Source organism: Centropristis striata, chromosome 16 (genome assembly GCF_030273125.1).
Source record: "Centropristis striata isolate RG_2023a ecotype Rhode Island chromosome 16, C.striata_1.0, whole genome shotgun sequence".
Lineage (NCBI taxonomy): Eukaryota > Metazoa > Chordata > Actinopteri > Perciformes > Serranidae > Centropristis > Centropristis striata.
Genome location: NC_081532.1, coordinates 12,641,615 through 12,664,115, shown reverse-complemented (window position 1 = coordinate 12,664,115; position 22,501 = coordinate 12,641,615). Strand labels below are relative to the sequence as shown.

The window sequence follows — 22,501 nt, the reverse complement described above, 5'->3', positions numbered from 1 at the left end:
TTTTGGAGATCAGAGCTTTCCAGCCATTTTCCTCAAACACACCCAGGAATACATGATAAAAAACCCTCCCAGTAAATCTCCAGTGCAGCTGAGCGCTAAGCAGCTCCAATGAAACAGTTGGAGGTTTAGTAAAGAGAGTGTTACCGACTTTATCCGTCCAGATTTCGCCTGTTTATCTGGTGATTCAACCCAGTGCCTCTTCAGCTTTAAGCCTCCACCACTATTATTGAGGCTCCCGCTGCCCCCACAGCATCCATCTGCTGTAACCTGACGGACTTCGGATGAACTTTTTGCAGGATCATCTTCCTGATTTTTTCAGTTGAGTCATGAATACTGAGTCCTATCTGGCGATGACCTTACAGTACTGTATCCTTTTTGAATCAGACCATATGGGCGTTCTAACAGCTCTATTAGTTCTTAAACGGCTGCGCTGCTCCACTCCGCACAAGCAGAGACAACGGCTTAATTTAACTGCAGTTATATCAGCAGCTCAGTGTGCTCACGATCTAATTACCAAAGCTGAGGGAGTTGAGAAACAGACTGGCGTTTTCTTTAGCCTTTATTACCCTGTCATGGTGTGTTAGCCGAGGAATAGCACACTTAGTGTACTCTGTGCTGCCAGCTCCCAAATGAACTCATTTTCTACACCAACCGGTGCAAAAGCAGACAGATGCCTGTTTAGTCAAGCCAGCCTTGCATTTAATCTCTCTTTCACAGATGCGTAGCCTTCAACAAATTACATCTTTAAGGGAAGCACAGGCTGCATTTGTTTTATTTATGGAAATGCCACCAAGGTGCAAAGGTAATTTGGTTTGCTTAGCTCTACTGGAACGATGGATATTAGGCACCAGGGATTTTGTTTTTCAGCCACTGAACAAAACAAAAAGGGGAATGGGTTAAGTGACCTTGATTGTCGCAGTGATTCAGAGCACTTCCTTTCCCGTCACGTGGCCACTTGTGCATTGTTTGGTTGATCAATAAGGAACTCCCCCAGCGGTTAACATCCTGTTTCTGCTGTAAGATGGAGTGATAGCAGTAATTGGTTGGTGAATGTTTTATTCCAGGCAGGTTTTATCTGTGTCGTTCATCAAGGAGGATGGACAGACTGTAGAGACATGTAGAGAAGAACAAGGCCAACAAACTGCCCTCAAAGCGCACAGAAACCTGTGGAACTCAAACGATCTTCAGGACGAGGCCAATGTTTCTATTTTGGACTTGGCAGTTGTTTGCCAAAAAACTTCTCAGAATATTTTCCCTTCATTGAGATGTGATTCCGGTTTGTGCTGCCATCATTGTTCTTGTCCTGTAACCGGGGAAGGCAGCTCAGACCAGATCCTTCTGTCTTTTAAAGAGCCATTCCACCTTAAATATATTGTTTTCTGAAAGTTCTAATAGTTAGATCTCTCTCCAAACACAATAAAAGTTCTGTAGTGCGTCCATTTTTCTTTACGCAGCAGATAACTTCAGGAATTACCTTCTAATGTTAAATTACTCTACACCTGCATAATCGGTCTCTGCTATCTAAAGGCTTTAAAATGCTTCTTTAACCTCTCTGCCCTTTCCTTTCACCCCTCACTTTCATAATTCAAAAGAAATCAATAATGGATTGTGGGGTTTTTTTTTTGCACATACACATTCAATTCATGGAAAGCCAAGTTTCTGTACCCTCTGCCTGGCTGCAGGATATTAAAGTGGACTAATGAAGTCTGTTAAAGTTTAATCCTCCAGTAATGCAGCAACTTTTTAGTTGTTTTATGCTATTCTTTTTGTTATTGTTTAGTCTCTCTTAAGGCACTCTGTATTTACTGTTCCTCCAAAAGGTTGGGCGTGTTTATATGAGCAAAGAAAGGCACATGGAGAGCAAAAAATCCAATACTGCCAAACTATTTAGTACGCCAGAAAAGGATTTTGTATGTTCCAATATGTGGTATGTCAAAAACAGTATGCCAAAAATACCAAGATGTCCTACTGCATCAGATCATATTTTTCACTATGCAAGCCAGCATGCTTTTCTGGCTGTTTTGACCCATAATCCTTTGCACAGCATATATATGAGCCAGAGGGTCGTGACACTATATTATAACAAAGTACTATAACCCAGATTCCAAAGAAGTGCTGTGTAAAATGTCAATTAAACATAATGTCTAAAATTCAGAATGTAGTTTATATTAACAATCACAAAGGTTTATCAGATTGAACATTAGCCTCTTAGAACCCAAACAAAACAGAAGATCGAAAATGTAATAGAACCAAATAATGTAAAATTTTAAAGAAAGTAATGTAAGTTATTTTTTTTCTAAAACTGATTATGTAATACTTACCAGATAATGTAATATATATGTTCATTAGTAGTTCTATATTTTGTGTTTTGAAAATCTAAGAATGTTATATACACCGGATTTGAAACAACTGAAAGACTATTGGGTTAAATTGCAGAACATTTTGCAGTATTTGAATGGTAACCTCATCAAGTTTCTGCAGTTTGACTTGTTTAGCATGTAGCTAAAACACAACCCAACCTATATTCTTTAAAAAATAAAGTGTTTTTGTGCTAGTAGAGTTTGCAGTTGAATCAACTCAGTTCTGTCTAACCTGTGTAACAGCTGGAACAGAAAATTAGCTGAATCCACACCACCCCAGCTCCCTGCTGGATCAGCAAACGTTCTGTTGCTGCTGGTGAGACCCAGTGTTGAGTTGCTTCAGCCACCAACTCTCCTCTTGGTGAAATAGTCTCCTAGTGGCGGGGAGCGAGGTGGAGGGGCTGTGGGCTGTGTTTGTTTTTTCCTCAGATGTCCCTCACTTGTGTGAAAACTGTGTCTACTGCCAAACACTGATTTAATGTCTTTTATTTGAGGCCAATTTAAAATAATAAATTGTCCTCAAATAACATGGGTGTGTGCGCTCCATTGTTGTGTTTGTTTCCATGGTGTCAAACTGACCTGGAACTACACTGACTGGCCCTAAAATAATCACGCATGATCTCACTAAAGTACCTTTATCATGCAGAAGTGCAAAAAAAAGAAAAGAAAAAAGAAATTAACTAAGCTTCCTGCATCATTTTAATCTCCTGTGGAGCTCTGACTCTGTGGTTTCCTTCCCTCCTCAGGTCCAGACTGCTTCGTCTCAGTGCCTGCCAACTCCTCCTTCTGGAGCCGCGAGGAGTACACCGAGGCCGGGCTCGCTCGGGCTTCCCACAAGGCCGTGGTGGACCAGGGCATCATGTGGGTCATTGGAGGCTACGTCTTCAACGCCTCCGACTACCACATGGTCAAAGCGTAAGTGCTCTCCCCTGTGAGCATCTACACTTGGATTTTGAGGCTTTTGGCTGCTGATCTCATACAACAAAGCTGCGAGACCGGAGTCCTGCTGTTGCTATGCAACTGTAGGGAATGTGCTGTTGAAACACAGCGCTTCTGTTGCAAAAATTTAAATATTTTTAACTTCCACGCCTGTTATACCGAGCACTAAAGTAATACTTGACTGTCAGTCAGGAAGTCTTGTGGCTTCTTCCTGACGGTGCTGAAGAAGAAAAGAAAACAGCTCAGCACAGACAGCTGTGTGTTGGGCACAGGGTGAAAGATGTAATTAAAACTATAAAATTACAGGATAGGCTGATGCTCTTCAACCTGAACTCCACCCAGGAAGATCACATGTATTCCCTTGGCTCATATTTTGGTTTTTATTGGGTTGCAGGCAGGCCAAGGTCCTTTTATTCCTTCTTAAGGTTTATCACATGACACTGTCCTGTTAGAGCATTCTGCAGCTCTACACAACTTCTTGTTTTTGTCACCTTGACATAGTTAGATAACACAATATCATGATTCTCCTCCTAAGTGTTACTGTTTAACATGTTCCTGATGTAGCTGCTTTGTAACTCTTATTTCAAGAGTAATTTTTTTTGTATGATCTGTGAAACAAAACCATAGCTCAACCTAAACATGTGGTTTGAAAAAGATAAGCTTGACCCATAAATATCATTAAAACTGCACAAGCCAAAGTCAAATGACATAGTTTAACATTTCGGAATACATATGCTTTACATAACAAGTTAAATACCTTTCTCCTGCCTGTTTATTAGGATTCTGCCAGTGTAAAAAATGTTCATATTGAGCCAAACGCAGGACTGGACTGGTATACCAAATTTTACCACTAGGTGTCGCACATTTTCTGTTTGCCTGCCCGATAGTCAAGAAACTTGGTGGAAGAGTGTAGCACGAGGCAAAAAAGAACAAATTACATTTTGGAGCAGATCTGAAACACGGGACGGACACATGAGTTCCTTTTTTACTTAGTCTTAGCGTTAACATTGTATTTAGCGCTGTGACGCTGTGGGCACAGTTTGCTTATGTAGGCTACTTTTTGTTTGCCAGGGTGTGTCATAATGAGCAATGCAGGTTCAGCTGGTTGGCATGAAATCAAACCAGTTTAAGCTTGCATAGCAGACTGGCAAAACTGAAAATGAATCAATCTCTACTGTCTGAAATCAGTAGCTAGCTGTTAGTAGGTAAATTAGCTTAGCATAAAAACAGAGGACAACAGCTTGGATGGGTATAAGGATGATCTCAAACAAGTGAACTTTCCACAATGTTGAACATTTCAATTATATTTTTCAATTCAGAGAAACAAAACACACCATAATCATGTGCCCTAAATTCTTATACAATGTGAAGTTTTATTCAGGCAAGACTTTCAAAAGGTTTTATTGGTTGGAGTGCTGTTAATCAGCCTATTTGCATTTTCCATTTCGAAGTTTTATTTTATTTTCCTACCTGTGCCTTGAGCTACTGTATGTAGGCATGTGTACACTCTCAGAGCGCTCTAATCCATTCTCCAATCCACATTTAATGCCTCACCACCTGTAGTAAGAATCCAGGAATCGCCCCGCTTTATGTAATTGTACCTTTAAATCTTACTGACTATAAAACGGGAGAAAGACAATGATCCAGTTTATTTCTGTCCATCAAGTTATGAGTCAAGGTTTCCATTTCCAACAGTGTTCCCCACGGGTTCGATCTGTCTTCGTCTGGCTGAACTTGCTTTACCCTGCCTTGTAATATTGAAGTGATCAAGGAGAATCTTTGCTGAACATTTGACGTATATCTGTAATTAAAAACAGACGAGATCAGGACATACTTGGGAACATTTTGGAAGTGAGCCTCCTTGAGAAGCCTCTTAGAGCCATACTCTCATGGTAATCTAACCATTCTGTTTTTTTTCTTTCTGCAGGTATAACCTCAGTAGCAAGACATGGCTGACCCTCGACCCCTCCGTCCACACTGTCACGCCACGATACGGACACTCACTGGCTCTTCATGAGGTATGTGACGGGAGAAATTATATCTACTGTAAACCGGTACAATACCAGTCAAAAGATTGGACACAGCTTCTCATTTAATGTTTTTTTCTTTATTTTTTTCAATATTATAGATTTATACTGAAGATATCACTATGAAAGAACACATTATGAAGTTTTTAAAAAAGTGTTAAACAAACCAGAATGTTTATATTTTAGATTCTTCACCTTTTGCTTTGATGACAACTTTGCACACTTCTGACATTGTCTCAGTTTGATTCATGAGGTGTCACCTGGATGGTTTTCAGTTAACAGGTGCGCCTTGTCAAGAGTTAATTTAATCAATTAAATACTTAATTTGTGGAAGTTTTTGCCTTCTTAATGTGTTTGAGACCATCAAAGCAAAAGTTTAAAGGCTACTTTGAGGAATCTAAAATGTAAAACATATTCTGGTTTGTTTAACACTTTTTTTGTTTACTACATAATTCCAAATGTGTTCCATCATAGTTTTGATGGCTTTAATATTAATCTGCAATGTAGAAAGTATAATTAACATTAAGAAAATCATTCAAAACGTGTGACCCTATACTGTACAATTATACTGCAATTTACATTAGGGCTGCTGTATTATTTTGCATTCAAAGTTTCTATCAAGGTTTTTTTCTGTCATCATATTTTGACTTCCTCACCCAAAAACACATAAATAAATTAATTTAAAAAATTGCAGAAAAAAGTCTGTACATTTGTATAAAGTGATTTGTTGAATTAAATAAATTAGTATTTAAAGAAATATTTTTTTTTTGATTGATATTATTATTCAGTTTGGACAACATAAAGCACATAGACAGCAGGCTAATCCAATAGGAGCATAAAATAATGATGAAATAATAATCGTGGCCATGGGCGTATTGGAAACATTATGCTGCGACAGAAAAGGCCCTAAAATAATAATGTTGGAGCTGCAATACATTTCTTGTTATTGTGGTTATATAATTGTACTTTAGGGTGCTGTTAGACCGCCCCGTTAAAACAGGTGTGGGCATTTGTGTGTGGCAAGTGGAAGAGCAAACAGTTTTATGACTGCAGTCAATGTTGTTTTTGAAAGGATAAACAGAAACAAATATGGATTGAAGCAGAATATTCTGTGAGATAAAAACATGTCATTTTGGAAATGATTACATCCATCTGTTCTCAATACATTTTTGATTTTGCACGCTCTGGCATTACTAGAAATGTTTGGATCACATGAGTCTTAAAAGCAACCACTGGAATCCCATTCTATAAATAGTATAATACTAATTATATTAGTGTAGATCTTTATCTGCAACTGTGCAGAAGTAGCAGATTAAACTGAATGAATAGACCTGCACGTCTAAGTTGATTTAGAATTCAGATGACAACATTATGAATGAGTCTTCAAACTGTTTTACATGCATCTATGGCTTCTGCCATCTCAGTGTAATATGAAGAGAGCTTCAAAAGAGGATGAGAAAAGAACAGATGACAACTAAATTAAATGGAGGCACTAGCAGAAATATTATAAACTTCCCATCTTTTTATTTATGCTTTCAGTAGTGTCTGTTTGTTGTCTGGAACTAATGTATAAATCTCAGGGTTTTGATATGCTGCAGTGAGGTGATGAAGCAGTTTCTTCACAGCCAAGAAGACTGTTAGGAGCCGCTGATGGAATAATAAATTAGAGAGAGGAGGATTTGGAGGAAGACGCAGACTGCAAACTCGGTTCTCTCAAACCACAGAGCAGACAGAGTGTTTGTAAAACACAAATTGCATCACGATGTATGAATGTGTCTTGGAAGTCAATGTGGGCTTGCAAGACAAATCTGAAATCAAATCAGTCTTGATACATAACAGACAGAAGTGTTACAAGTCTCACAAACCACATATAATGTACCGATTCAGGCTCTCAAGCACATTCACACGCTGACTGGCTTATAAAAACTGAAGATGCTGCAACTCCTCCGTCGCTCCTGGAAATGAAAACTCCAAGCGTTTGTGAAATCGAGCATTTTTCTGTGACTGTCATAGGCCCAGAAGCCACTCTTTATGTTGAGATGCTATGAGAAAGTTTTGAATAGCAATACAATTTGTTGCATAATTACTTTTCAGTTTTTGTAGTGCAATCAGTCACACTTTTTAAAAATAAAAGCCGCTTGTTGTCAGCGAATCTACCAAATGTACAAAAAGAAATCAATTCCACAACTTGACAAATCAATGTGAAAATACCCTCAAGGACCCAGTTTATCTGCATTAATAATAATATAATATGATCAAGTGCTGAGTACATTTACCCATATTAACTTTAAGTATGAAATCAAGAAAATGCCAGGTTCTTAATATCAAGAGACTTTATTCAGTCTGACCTCCAGACTTCAGGTCATTCACTGGGGAAAACTGATCTGTAGAAAACAAGGGCCAGGTAATGATTATAAACTGGTTTTATTATTCAGAACTCAACTGTGGATTGAAGGTTGTTGGTGCTCAAGAATCCCTGATGGGTTTTTTCCTCGGTGTTTAAGATTCTTCATTACATTTCATTAGAATGATGTTTCATGATCACAATAGTGTAACTGTGGCAGACTTTCAATTATAATGAGGTGTAAAGTTCCTGGACGAGCTTCCTGTGTTTTTATTTTCATTAGCATTCATATTTGTTTAGTTGGAATAAATTATTATTTTAATGCCATTTTTCTTTTTTTCTTTATCAAATATTTTTATTTTACAAGAGTAAAAAACAAAGACAAGGTACAGCAAGTCGACACACTGTGGTACATTAGCCAAGGAGAAAAAAAAGAAAATGAACATAAAAAACCCAGTTTAATTAAAAATGTTTGTTTTTTTTAAAAAAGGAACAAAACCCACACCCACCCAGGAAACTGTTAGTGTAACATCATTGCATAATCAAATAAACACCAGATAATAAGTGTATTTAACACCTGTGATATACATGTCAGGTATATATATTCTATATGTCTTCCCAAAACCAAATAATATAATAGTGTAGTAGATTCTAAAGAACAGTACTTGCCTTAAAAAGAAAACTCACAAAAACCAAAGAAAAATAAAAAGTTGCATAGTTACAAGGAAATGGGAAAAGGAAAAGTTAATATGTCAGCATATTATGGTCCCCATGTGTTTCATAAACTGACAGACTGTTATAAACATATTTTATTCAATAAAATCTGCCTCAAAACCTTCTAATTTTAACCTTTCATGCGGTAAATGTCACTAAATTGTTTTATTTTGTTCACATTTATGTAGTTTTGGAAGCAACCTGTGCATGTGATGTGATCTAATTCTGCTCCACTGGTTGTCTCTGTTTCCTCCAGGGGAAGATCTACATGTACGGAGGAAAGATCGACTCCACAGGAAACGTGTCCAGTCAGCTGTGGGTTTTCCACATCCAGAACCAGACCTGGGTCCTCCTGAGTCCCCGGGCCAAGGATCAGTATGCCGTGGTGGGACACTCGGCCCACATCGTGCCTCCGCTCCAGGAGGGGGCCAGTCCCATCATGCTGGTGATGTTTGGACACTGTCCTCTATACGGTTACATCAGCAAGGTGCAGGAGTACGACATCAGTAAGTTGAAGGTGGTAGTTTTACTGCAGTGGTTGGGGTGTGAAGGTACATTTATGTTCCCTAGTTAAGTATTCTGTTAACACACATTAGCACTCTTCTTTTGTTCAGGCCAAATTTGACCTTTTTTTATGTGAAAATATTGAATAAATATTATCCAGTTAACTCTCAGGGTTCGTACGGGTGCTCGAAATCCTTGAAACTGCTTGAATTTTAGTGTTGATTTTAAAGATTTGAAAAGTGCTTGGATTTTGGATTAAGTGCTTGTAAATGCTTGAAATTCTTACTGTATTTCTCTTGCAATCTGACTATAGACAACTGCATTTTCAATGCAAAAAAAATATATAAACTGAATAGCCTATAGCCTATCTGAAATGAAGACCGCTCCGCCTGCGTCTCGCCTGCGTCTTCTTGTTTCTGAGATGTTTCTTGTTGCTCTACCCTGCATCTTCTTACTGAAGGGAGTTTTTCAAATCCATAGTGGCTGTGCGGGGTCCTGAAGTAGGCCTGTTTGTGGGGCTTTCCTCCTAGTTTAGGTCGTGTTTAGTTCCACCAGCTGCCGGTTGATGATTTTTGTGAGCTTACTTTTGCTCCTAGCCCCTAGATTCCAATACCAGCATGTTTTAAGAGATTAGCAATCTACTTTTAGTTGTTAAAAGTGTAATGCCATTGCTGGTGGTATGGTTAAATGAAATTACCCCTTTTAGTATCCAAGTACTCATCTAAAACATGCCATTTACAACCATTGAAAGGTACTGGAAAAGCTTGAAAATGGACCTTGAAAGTCCTTGAAAAGTGCTTGAATTTGACCACTGAAAAAGTGTACGAACCCCTGAACTCCTCCTTTCCTAATCCTAACACATTTTTTCAACTTTTGTCTTTCTTTTAATTGGCTGACTGAGACTATTTATTCATAAGGGTAGGGCTGAAATATGTCCAGCACTCCGTTGAAAAAGAGCCACCTGTGCTACTGCAATTTGATGACTCTGAGACATGTTTGTTGTTCCCTAACCTAATCCTTACCCTAGCCCATGTCATTTTAAGTGAATACAGAACTGTGACTCAGGTTACCATTATACAGAGCTGGGGAAAATAGGACTGTAAGAACCATAGTTTTTTCTTACAGAAGGAACCCGATTTAGGTAATTTTCGTGTTTCTGTTAGAATATTAAGTGTGTTATCAACATGCTGTGCCAGAAGCAAGCTGGGACCTTATGAGCAAAGCAACATTCATGTCTCCGCTGCTGCGTCACCACAACCTAAATGTTGAGGAGACCAACAGCAGTGGTTAGCCTCAGGCAGAGAGTGCGCCCTGTGACGAGGTGCACTCTCACTGAGCAGTTGTCCTCTGCCTGAGGATGACTGCTCAGTGAGAGGAGAGGAAGAGGAGAGGAAGAGGGAGGTACCACCAAGCCCGAGCAACAGCCTTTTAAAACATTTTTTTGAAGGAAAGCAGGTGCTGTACAGGTGCATCTCAATATATTAGAATATCATGAAAAAGTCAATTTCAAAGTCAAATAGCCCCGACCAAGTATTAAGTGCATATAGATAGACATACTTTTCAGAGGCCAACATTTTCATATTAAACATACTTTTCAGAAATGTTTTTTGTAATATATATATTTTTGACACACTGAATTTTAGGTCTTCATTAAATGTAAGCCATAATCATTATAATTAGAAGATATTAAATCAATTAAGACACAAAATGTCTTGAAATGCAGATCTGAGCGTATATTTCATGTTACGACAGGGTTCACGTGTGATTTATCAAACGATCGTATCTCACCAATCGCAGCGTAAGAATGATCAGCTGTTGATAAATGTGGTGGCTGGAAACGAGTGTCATTTAAATACCACGCTCTGATATATACCCGATTCAGAAGGCTCACCTCCAGAGTTTACGACACCAAAGGACCCAATACGGCCAAAAGGAGAGATATAGACATATTACAGAAAGACGCAGCGACGGAGGTTTATGAAATAAAAGTACTTATAGTTATAAACTCAAACAAGTTCACTGAATATTTTACATTTGGAGCACGGACTTAGAAGTTTTCACAGGTTTTTGGTTGAAGGAGGTAAACAATGTTTTAAAGTAAGTTTTAATAAAAAAAGAAGAAGAATTTCTCAGAGGCAGAAAGTGAAACGCTGACGACGTCCAACAGCTGCAACACAACAAACTGGTTTTGTTTGGCAGCATAAAAAGTGAAAAGGAAGAAAATCAGTGGTGCTGTCAACAGAGTAGCGGACCATTAAACTCCTGGCGAGGTTTGAGTAATTTATTTATACATCGTGATATATAAAGCCTATATAAAGCAGACATGAGATCTGATCGTACCCTCCGCTCACGTTCAAACTGATAAATGCCGAGGCTTGCGTAGAAATGATCTTACGCCCACTTTACGCTCACTTTCTGTCATACGCTCGTTTAATAAATGAGGGCCATTGAGTGTACATAAATTCTTTTAAACATCCCTCGTCCCTGGTTCAGAGTGAGCTTTAAGCTGCAGCTCCAGGTTGTGTTCTCCACAGACCCAAGCCCCAAAAACAACAACTCACAAGTTTTGTCTTCACACCTGCCATGTCTCTGTTAGCTTCAGCTGCTCCACAACAAATAACTTGGCCTGGGTGTTAGAGCCTAAATATATCTGTTTATAACAACGGGAAATTAACGCTGGCCACCAAGATAAAGCTAACAAGTTTTGGACCTGGGTGGTGTGTTCCTCTAATCCACCAACCTCGTTGGCAGGCAACCAAACTTAATTAAGAGCTCTCATTGTCTTCTAAAAGCCAATCTGTCTGAGAAAATGGGACGAATTAACCTGCCGCTGTGGCCGATGGACATGAGTGCATGTCCTATTTGCACATAAATGAAAGTGATTTAGTTATTATCATTACCTGAGCGATCACCAGTAAAATCTGATGGCAGTTTGATGCTACTTTTGTACTTGTAATGCATTTTAGGAACAATAACACAAGATTTATATTGGCTTATCTCTCTCTCACTAATACAACGCTGTGTAAACTGGGTTTAGCTGTAATTACCGCCACTATATCCCCGTAGGGACCAAAACTCAATCCTTCATAAAGACCTTTTCTTAACCTAACTCTAGTCTCCCTTTCCTTTCTTAGTGTTATTTCATTATATTATGTTAACTTGAAGTAACTAGATTTCTGCTGCTAAGTGAAAGATGTTTTTTTTCTTTTTTAACCCTTCAGCCAAGAACACATGGAACATGGTTACTACAGACGGTGCACTGGTCCAAGGCGGCTACGGCCACAGCAGTGTTTTTGATCCCAGCACCAGAGCCATCTACATCCACGGAGGCTACAAGGCCTTCAGCGCCAACAAGTACGGCCTAGCTGGAGACCTGTACAAGTTTGATGTGGACAGGAGGAAATGGTGAGTCTTGAACAATGTAATTTGCATAAAAAAATGCAGTATGGTGTTTTTCCCCCCCACTACAGTAGTGGTTCCATAATTGCAATTACGTTACCAATAGTGATGTTAAATTAAGGGGATATACATGCACACACACCTGTTGCATTGAAATGTATGTTCTGTAGTGAACAGTAAAACATGTGCTAATATACAGTCATGGAAAATATTATTAGACCACCCTTGTTTTCTCTAATATCTTGTCCATTTTAATGCCTGGTACATCTAAAGGTACATTTGTTTGGACAAATATAATGATAACAACATGATGATAATGATTTTGGTTATTATCAATAAAACCATGAAGAATGGCTAGATATCAGCTCTTAAATTAAACTCTTATGAGCTATTTGTGTTTTCATTATATTTGTCCAAACAAATGTACCTTAAGTTGTACCAGGCATTAAAATGAACAAGAAATTGAAGAAAACAATGATCTAATAATTTTTTCCTTGATTGTTGTGAAAACTGATTGTTAAATCTTTTAAAATGCTGTGTTAAATGAAGTCAGTCCTGTGACATTTTCTACAAAGATGTTTGCAAATAGAAGGGAAGAAAAACAAAAGAAGCTGAACCCTCTTTAGTCACAAAAACAGCTGCAACAGCATCAACTGGGGATTGCCCCAATAAATTAACATTTTTTAAAGCAGTCTAAAAGTCACAACTGAATAACATCAAACTATACATCAACCGTCATTGTTTGTTTGCAGGACCATTCTGAGAGACAGCGGCTTCTTCCGTTACCTCCACACTGCGGTGATCGTGAGCGGGGCAATGCTGGTGTTCGGAGGAAACACACACAACGACACGTCCATGAGTCACGGCGCCAAGTGCTTCTCTTCCGACTTCCTGGCCTACAGTCTGGGTCAGTAACAAGAACAGCAGCAGCACCTCCTGCAGTCTCTTTCCTAGCCTCACTCATTTTTTTTTCTGCTTAGCATGCATTATGGTTTTTTTTGCCTGCACTGAGCTGCTTTGCATTCACACAGTCGCACACACACTCACACACACACACACACCTTGGAGCTGCTCTGTACAACCGCAGTGTTTTGCTGTTGGACACTGAGCCGCTGCTCCAGAGCAAGAGAAGGTCAAATGTCACTGCTCGATGTACACAGGCGGAAAACCGCATAATGCAGCTTTAAATTTCCCAGCAGTTAGTGGTTTTGCATGTTCACACTAATGGCTGAAATACATGGGCAACAGATTTGACGCCTCATTTAGGTTGTTGGTTTTTTTTACCTGCTTCACAGACTCCAACCTCACTGTGTGCATATTGAGTTTTTCCAAGTGTTACTGCAGTTGCTTATGCAGGGTTTAGAAGTGTAAGATATATTAATTGGGACTGAATTAATTAACTGGATTTTTTTTTAACTAAAGGATTATAGATAAACTGTCATGTAAAAAGTCCTACAAGGGTGCTCTCTTCCCCTGCTTTGCATTGCCTCTGGTAATTATTTTAATAATTTTAAAGAGATTGTAATCATTTGTCCACACAGTTATATGGAGTTTGGACCTGTTAGAGGGCAGCATTTACGTATGTGCATAGAGGGAAAAAAGCCAAGTGAAAAATATAGATGAGCAGTTTGATGCCCATGCAAGAGTGTGTGTGTGTGTGTGTGTGTGTGTGTGTGTGTGTGTGTGGCTTGCATGGTCAGTGTTGCAGCTGCATTGTACATATTGTTCCGCGTCCACGCACCGTTTATTTTGGCTCTAACAGTAAAATCTCCAGACAGAAAGCACTCGGATGTGACAGGACTTAACTGAATGGATACTTGTTTTTGCTTTTATGGCTTAGTTAGTAATGTGTTTATTAATGTTGCTAAGTGATGGGATTGTTGGAAGCCCTCCAAAGTTAAATCCAAATCATTGGCCTGGAGTCTTAATGAAGACATTCTCCTGTTCAACAGGAAGGGTTATTCTGCTCTGTGTATAGTTTGTCTTCAATAAAACTCTGATGACCTCGTATCACCGGGATAATAGAGAAGGACGTTCACAGACACACACAACATCAAAATATGTCGACATCTCTGTTCACATTCTTTATACTTTTCATCTGAGACTTTTTGTGGTCTGGCTTAGCTCCCTTATTTCCAGTGTAGACAGTAGTGGGTTTATGTAACAACACTAATGTTCCTGTTTCTGTTTCAGTATGACAAAGCCCCTGTGCACACAGCCAGGTCCATAAAAGCTCATTAGCTCTATTACATGTAAGATAAATTGAGTTATTGCAGATCAAAAAGTTTTGCCTGCTCAGCCGAATCGTGTTTTCTCAGTCAGAGTGACAGCCTGGCAACATCCACTGTTTTTTTTTAAGTCTCTGGAGAGACAGAGCAGGAGTGGAGATGACAGAAAAACAACACTTTTTTTAACGATCTATCAAACAATCGGTTAATAAATAATAAATAATTTTGTCAGCCTGTAGCTGCTAGCTCAGCTCAATTAGCTTGTCACTCCCTCTTCATAGGTGTGTTAACAAGCTGTCTAATAGCCTGGATAATATTGTACATTTAACTTTAGTACACAATGATTTAGTCTGGCCAATAGAGAAGTGTCTTACATATTTCAGCGTAGGTCCCGCCCACAAGATTTTTGGCTTTTGATCCACGATAATACATTTCCTAATCAAATTTGTATTACTTCATAAGTCATACACATTCAGACGTGTTGGCAGCCTGTATATTTAGCTTTGTTTCTGATTTCCAGATATAACAAACTTTAAAATTCTTTAGAGTGGCCCCCCATAGAGCCTCTGCTGCACTGTACATCCAGCAAACAGGAAGTCCCCACAACAAATATCTTTACACTTCCAACTTCCCCGCTCAAAACGAATGCTGCTGTGAGCAAATTGTAGCATGTAATCCGTCCTGGATTCTCTTATTATTAGTGTACTTTATATCTGTGTTTCCTTTACCATAAGGGAAAGTCAGGTGTTTCAGGGGGGAAATTGGCACATGAGATTTGTGTAAAACATCCCCTGGAGCTGCCGTTCACACTTGAGTTGACTCCTTATGGATTTCTTTACGAAGCTAAATACAAAGTGATCAAAGCCTATCAGGAAAGCATTAAACTACTCCGTCTGGGATTGGGGACACCTCTTAAGGTTTACTCTTGTGCTCTTCGCTTTATACTGCTAAAGTGCCCTTAATCAAGATACTTAACCCTGAGTTTGTGTAACACAGAGAGAGAGAGAGAGAGAGAGAGAGAGAGAGAGAGAGAGAGAGAGAGAGAGAGAGAGAGAGAGAGAGACAGAGAGACAGACGGACAGACAGAGTCCCTCAAGTGAATTTGATGTGATGTAGGATAGAAAACATGTTTTCCCTCTTTGTTGGTTAAATAAGATGATCAAAAGTCGATTGTTGTCGATTGCAGTGTCCCATTTTTTTGCATTCTAATTATAATCCCATTTAAAGCTCTTTGATATGTCCTAATAGAAGTTAGAATGGCTTTGTCAGAAACCGCACAGGCATCCTCGTTTTGTTAGCTGCCTGCAAATATTGTTGTAAATTGAGTCGGCCTCCTTCCGCAGTGCTGTCATAAGCTGCTCATTAATGGGAGGCTTCAGTCTGTCTGGATGGGAGGGAGAATTCCCTGCAGGCCGCAAAATGGCCCCAGGACATTCTGTTTTTCTGTGTCATTACGAAGATGATTGACAGGCGGCGAAATTACAATCTCAGGGGCACAAGAAGGGGCCCCTCCCCTCTCTGTGCAACCAGCTTTTGTTCATGAGAATTGCATGTTGGGACAGAAACAAATGTCCCCTTTTTCAGCACATCATAGCGGTGTGAAGAGCAGACTAGGTCAGCAGCAGCACATGTAGAGGCATCATATCAATTTAATCCTGAGCATATCGTCCTGTTTATACATTTACCACGTGTCCTCGCCTGATTGGCAAAATGAGACTCTCACACTGGTCACCGCAGGAAACAAATTGTTTTCATGATTTCCCCGGAGAGTTCACATTTGAGTCGAACTTTAGGAATTAAAAACTTTCAAGTATTGTTGTTGTCCCTGCCTCATCTCGCTCCCTCCTCCCCGCCGCTCCGGATCGTCTCTATGAATTTGTAAGCGGACGGAAAAGAGTAGTAGACTATTTACCTCACCTCCACCCTACCTCCCTACCTCCCCACCACCAGCCAGCTGCAGGGTCGGTGTCAGCAGCAGCAGCTCTGTAATTGTCTGGTAATTACAGTCGAGATGGGCTGCGCGTCCAGGACTAATCGCCCCCCTTAACAAGCTGAACTCAATTAGAGCGGAGAATTTAAGGGCCGTCCGCTGTCCTGACATTGGTAGATGGTGTCATAATAAATCCCCACTCTGAGGGGCAATGCGCCAATTCACCTGCAGTACCAGCGTGTGCCACCAGAGGGCAGTGTCTACCTGTGTATGAGCTCTGGCAGATGTCACACTCTCCTCTGGGAGACCATGATGACTTGCACTGCATTGTACTGACTGAAGGTGATGTACTGCAGTCACTGTTCTGTTTTCCAGCAGCTTTGACTTTCAGGCCTTTTTGTTGTTGTTTGTTTTGTTGGTACCGGCTCATGATCGTTGTACACTGTCACATACTGCTGCAGTATCATTTAAAAAAAACACTAAATTAATTCAACACTATATTCAAGAGTTTCTTTACCCAGAAAGCTTTGACTTGGAGGTAAAGACATCTCAAGGTCTGGGGTAAGCTGGGCTATAACTTGTCAAAATAAAAAGTTTTCTGACATCTAGGTCACACAAAGCTGCTGTTTTAAACTGCATTTCAGTGACTAAATTGCACCACTTAAAACAGGGGTAGGCAGTTTTCTGGATAAGGCAAAAAAACCCCACCAGAAATGGAAAAAGTACATCCTTTCTTTTGCAGCTCTTCTCTTCTGTTAAGCCCCTCCCGCCTGAAGAACATGGACATATGCACATGTTTTATATGAGTCATTAATTCCAAGCATCCTGGCAGGGTATGCAGTATTGAGTTTTATATTTAGTAATTTGGAAATGCATATTTCTGTTTCTAGACTGATCTTCTGTTTTCTTACATTTAGAATTCAGAACTACACAACCATGAACTTAAATTAGCCACAGCTGTGAGCCTTTGGCTAAAGTTAGCAGAAAGCTAAACTATTAGCAACCTTCTCTCTCTATCTCTCAAAAAAGCTTTGCCGATGTTTTTTTTTTCTTTACTGTCAAACTCTATCTATCTACCTCTTTTTGGGTTGCTTCCATTGCTGGAAAAGCAACATTTCTGCAGGATTTTCCGCCATTCAGCCAGGCTTTCATAATCTGAAGAGACGTTCCTAGCAATCTGCAGTTGTCAAACGGCCAATAGGAAGCCGTCTCTCAGAAATTACTTGTGATTGGCCAAAGTCTCTCATCACAAGCTAGACTCTCCAAAGCGCCAAGAGCTGCAGAAATCTCTCTCAGAACACTTGAATTACAGTAAAACTATAAGGTTATTATTGGATTTTGCCCAAGCACACTCAAAAGATAATGCTTACCCTGGCTTTAGTATTTTCATATAAATAGTGTTTAAACAACAATAAAATCTATCTTAGACTTGTAATTCCCCCAAAGGGTCCAAAGATAAATATGGACACAAGATGATTAATGGGATGGTTGACAAAAACATATATTTCTGTATCGTAAAATTATGTTCACTTCTTCTTAATTTACCCTTTCCTCCTTTTATCCTTACTGGATACTTTATTACTGAACAAACTGAGAAAAATCCCTTTTTAAAAAACTCTTTATAATGCACTCTTGCAGTGTATATCCACATTAGGCTTTGATAGGATTTCACTGGAATCATTGGTCTAAACAACCTAAAGTTATTAATCAAATCAATCTTATTTGTTACCACATCTAGCTGTTGTTACATCTGGATTGGCTTTCAGTAGTATTTTATCACATCAGAATCCAGTATTTAGATGTAATTGTCAAATGTGTATCCTTTCAAATCCCTTATAGAATCTCATTATCCCTTTTTATCCCTTTTAACATTTACGGGTAAGATCTAAATAACAAGTAATAAAGATTTAGATCCGTTGTCACTTTTTGTTGGCTGCGAAGCCAGAAACACTACAGATTGTAATGGCAGCCAATCGATGTTTAGAACCTGTAGCTACACCCTGAAAACTAGATGGAGCAGCAGAGGAGATTAGTCTTATTTTTCACTAGCTATTTGCTCTAAATACTGCAGGTCCTAATGCAGAATTAATAACACTATATGCTTAAAATATTAATATGATGACATTAGAAGTTAAACTGGGAGATGCTCCTCAGATTGATGAGATGCAGTCATCTGGATAATTTGTCCAGCTGACACAAAACAAACACAGACCTGTTTGTAGAGAGCACCTTAACCTGACAACATTGTTTTAGCCGGTAATTAACATTAATTAGCAACAGATTACATTATCCACAAGCAAGTGATGCTTTTCATTTTAACCAGCAAAAGTCACATAATGTAGACATAATCCATTACAGACTAGTGTCATATTCTAATTTCAACACAGTACCTTAAATGATCTTTTCAACACCATTTTTTATCTGGGGGAAAGATTGAACATAACACCATCTTTAGTGAGCCAACATCATAGCAAAAAGAGTTTTATTCAACCAGAGTGAATGAAACAAGCAACAGGAAAACATTGCTGTAAGTGAGTGAGAAGAGGCGGAGCTATGCAGTGTGACTCACTCGCTGTCGGAGAGAAAAGAGAGCAGAATATGCAGCTGGTACCTGTGTATCAATGCTTAAAAGAATTAGTAGTGAAAGAGTTAAATATTGAGTATCATCATGTAGCTATATTTTTTTACAATGCTGTAATGGACAATATATTTTGTTTGTAACAGTAATAAGGTCAAACAAATGCATACAAGATAAAAAAAAGCATCATTCAGTTACAAAAAAATCTTCATATATAGGCTTTCTCACCAGTGTTTTCTGAGCCTGGATGAGAGTAACAAAGAAGTAGTACCAATAAAAGATCAAGAAATGGATCCAGCTACCCGAATCCAACCCCAGAGGACGGTGAAGAAAAACTCACAAAAACAGAACAACTGAAAATAAAACCTCTGTATCTGTCAGTTAAAAGTTCTCTTCAGGTGGAGGTAACCAATGAGTATAAAGAGAATACTGCACACAGAGATCTCCTTGGCTGTTCATCCTTGTAAGCTGCAGTTTTACCAGGTTTAATTTTGAAGTGCATTTTTCCAATCATTTCATAAAGGCGAAAAAGCTTTTCTTTAAAAAAAAAAAAAAGGAAAAACAGAAATGTCCAAGGCTGCAGAATTGATCCCATAGTTCTAGCCGTGAACAAGCAGTGATAACCACTTGAGCCACCTTGGTGCATTAAGTAACCGCATGAGACCATATTTATTTCTTTTCACATATCCAAGACACGCATGCCTGGCTGCCTTTTCTCTGAATGATTGTTTCCCCTGTAGCCGTCAAGCCCTCAGTGTCTCGGTCAAGGACATTTTGCCGTCCGACTCATTGATTGACACGAGGATATGAGCTGTTAAAGGTCTCGCTAACCACCCATGGCATGTCAGCTGAATATCCAACTGCTGAAGACATGAACTGTATGATTTAATATGTGGGAGTAGGTCAGCAGTTTGACCTCTCCGTGTCGTCTTTCCATTCTAGCGTGTGATGAGTGGACAGTGCTGCCTCGACCAGACATTTTCCATGACGTCAATCGCTTCGGACACTCGGCAGTCTTCAGTGACAGGTAATCATTTACCCAGCACTCTAATATGTAACATTTCTGCATTAAGATGTCTAAAAATGACTAGACCTATGTTATATATTGTGTTGAGTTGTGCACTTACAATATCCCAAATGTTTCAAACAGTTTTCAAAGCCAGATGAATCTGATCTTTCAATCAAGGACATGTTGGTCATCTGTCAATTTTTTGCATTTTTTGCCCTTCGCATCATGTTGTGGTTGTCTGCCAGAAGTTGTCATAATTAGCTTTTTATCCAGTTTTAAGCCTTATTTTCACAATACATTGTTCAGAGCTTGAACAATTGTAACTATATATTTTAACTGGATAAAGGATTTAGTCACTGGACTTCAAGTTTTTAAGTTAAAGGAACAATTTGAGCAAATGTTAGCCATCTGGATCTCAAGTTTGAGAAACTAGCTTAGCATACGTTAGCAGCAGCCTGGCTCCAGCCACTCTGCCACGTGCAAAAACAACATTGTAAAAAGACAAAAAACATTTATTTTTTTAACTTGAAATGGTTTAAATCACCCTGTCTGTTTGTGACAGAATGAGACCTCTGCAGATAATGGGGCTCCCTGAGCCTCTGGAAGTCATCAGAGAAGCAAACGCAAACGTTAGCAGCAGATCGGCTAGCAGCCCCTCTGCGGACGTGACAAACATCATTGGAGAAACAAAAAACATTTCTTTTTTAACTTGAAATGGTGTAAATCACCCTGCCTTTTTTGGACAGAATAGGACCTCTGCAGATAATCTGGCTCCCTGAGCGTCTAGATTTTAAGTTATCAGAGAAACAAGCGCAATTTTTAGCTTGGCTAGCAGCCCCTCTGCTGGCATGAAGAACATCATTGGAGAAACACAGAATTTTTAGTAAAGCTGCTTTATTCAGTGTTTTTTAATGGTTTTAATCACCTGGTCTGTTTGTTTTGGAGAGGAGGAGGCATCTGTGGATAATTCGGCTCCCAGTAAAAACATCCTGAAAACAAAAACGATGAACATGTGGGGAAACTGACAACAATGACGACATAGCTCCATCTTTTGTTATTGAAGGCAGAAACATACATATTGCACATTAAATTAAAAGCAGTGTTCTTACAGTGCTGCACATAAAAAAACTTTATGTATTTTGGGCTCAACTATTAAGCTAACTGAAAACAATAAAATAAACCAAAGGATACAGCACATTTTCTCAGACTTGAATCAACACCGAGGAGTACTGATATTCTGGAGACTTGTGATGGTCTAACACTCAGTGCTCTTTCTTTTTGTTTAATTTGTCACAGAAGCATCATTAATATACCACTCTTTTAAAATAGATGGGGAGTAAGTCAGGGGAGGATGCTGCACTGTGTATAAACATGTTCTCAGATTTTCAGCCTTAACCTGATTTCTCTCAGTAACCTTGTTTCTTGAGTGCATGTAAACCGGAGTGACAGGTTTTATTTCCACCGGGGCCCACTCATATTTAATTATGCACTCATGGTATTTAAAGACGATTCCAAACGGAATACGTTATACAAACAAACATGTTCCGTATATATTTGCATCTGATGGAAATATGTGCTGGCGTGTCGTTTTCCTCTTTTCCTATGCATTGCACTAAAGTTTTACATTATGGGACTTTCCGCTTTTCTAATGGGAAATTACAGTTTTAGAGGTTCCTTTCGCAGTTCTTTTATTCATGATCACATCTCTTTGCACTCGGAATTTCCAGTGTGCAGATTCTCTGAACATTGCATGAATATTTTTTTACAACAACTGAATATGTGATCGGATAGAAAACGTCAAATTCTTGGTTCTTGTTTATTCACTACAGGAATGTAGGGACAATTGCATGGTGCTTGTTTTTTCAATAAGCAGAGTGGATAAAGAAAAAAAATCAGCGTCAGGTTAAGTTACTCTAAACTCTGTGGCAGCACGGCAAAAAAAGGCAAACACTTAGAACCAAGGCCACCTGACAGAGACCTTTAAAAAACAACTTGTTACCTTGGATAATAATCCGCTGTGCGTTCATACATGACATTTCATTATTAGTCTGCGATATGAATAGATTGTGATGGGGATGGTGTTGCGACCAGAAGGGATGACTCATCGGTAAGTATTATCTGCACCGCCAGTAGAGCAAGACACAGCGATCCATATTAAATTATACATCCTGTTGTAGAGGAGGCATCAAAAATTAACATGAATCACCAGCCCTGTTCGAGTCAATCCTCACTGATGACTCCTGTTCCTCAGGAGCAATTAAGAGTTTGTTCAAGCATTCGTTCATTGATCCAATTCAGATTTAACGCAGTCACAGACAGACTTCAGAGCAGTAATATTCTGCTTTATTTCTGCTTTGGAAAGAAAATGTTCCAAAGCATTTTTTTTTACAGTAAGTCTGTAAAAGGAAAATCGTCACAATTGAGAGACTTTCCAATAATGCACTCTAAGAATTTATTCAAAAGACAACA

At 39.1% G+C, this 22,501-nt stretch overlaps 1 protein-coding gene across 2 annotated transcripts in view; it reads left to right on the top strand.

Annotated features, from left to right (window-relative positions):
* The window catches only part of atrn (attractin), a 166,074-nt gene that overhangs the window by 26,648 nt on the left and 116,925 nt on the right, over positions 1-22,501 (top strand). For both annotated transcript variants that reach the window (XM_059353996.1, XM_059353997.1), the window contains exons 6-11: positions 3,107-3,275; positions 5,227-5,317; positions 8,641-8,890; positions 12,110-12,293; positions 13,040-13,194; positions 19,966-20,050. In XM_059353996.1, coding sequence (XP_059209979.1) covers positions 3,107-3,275; positions 5,227-5,317; positions 8,641-8,890; positions 12,110-12,293; positions 13,040-13,194; positions 19,966-20,050 — 934 coding nt within the window. The remainder of the gene's footprint in view (positions 1-3,106; positions 3,276-5,226; positions 5,318-8,640; positions 8,891-12,109; positions 12,294-13,039; positions 13,195-19,965; positions 20,051-22,501) is intronic.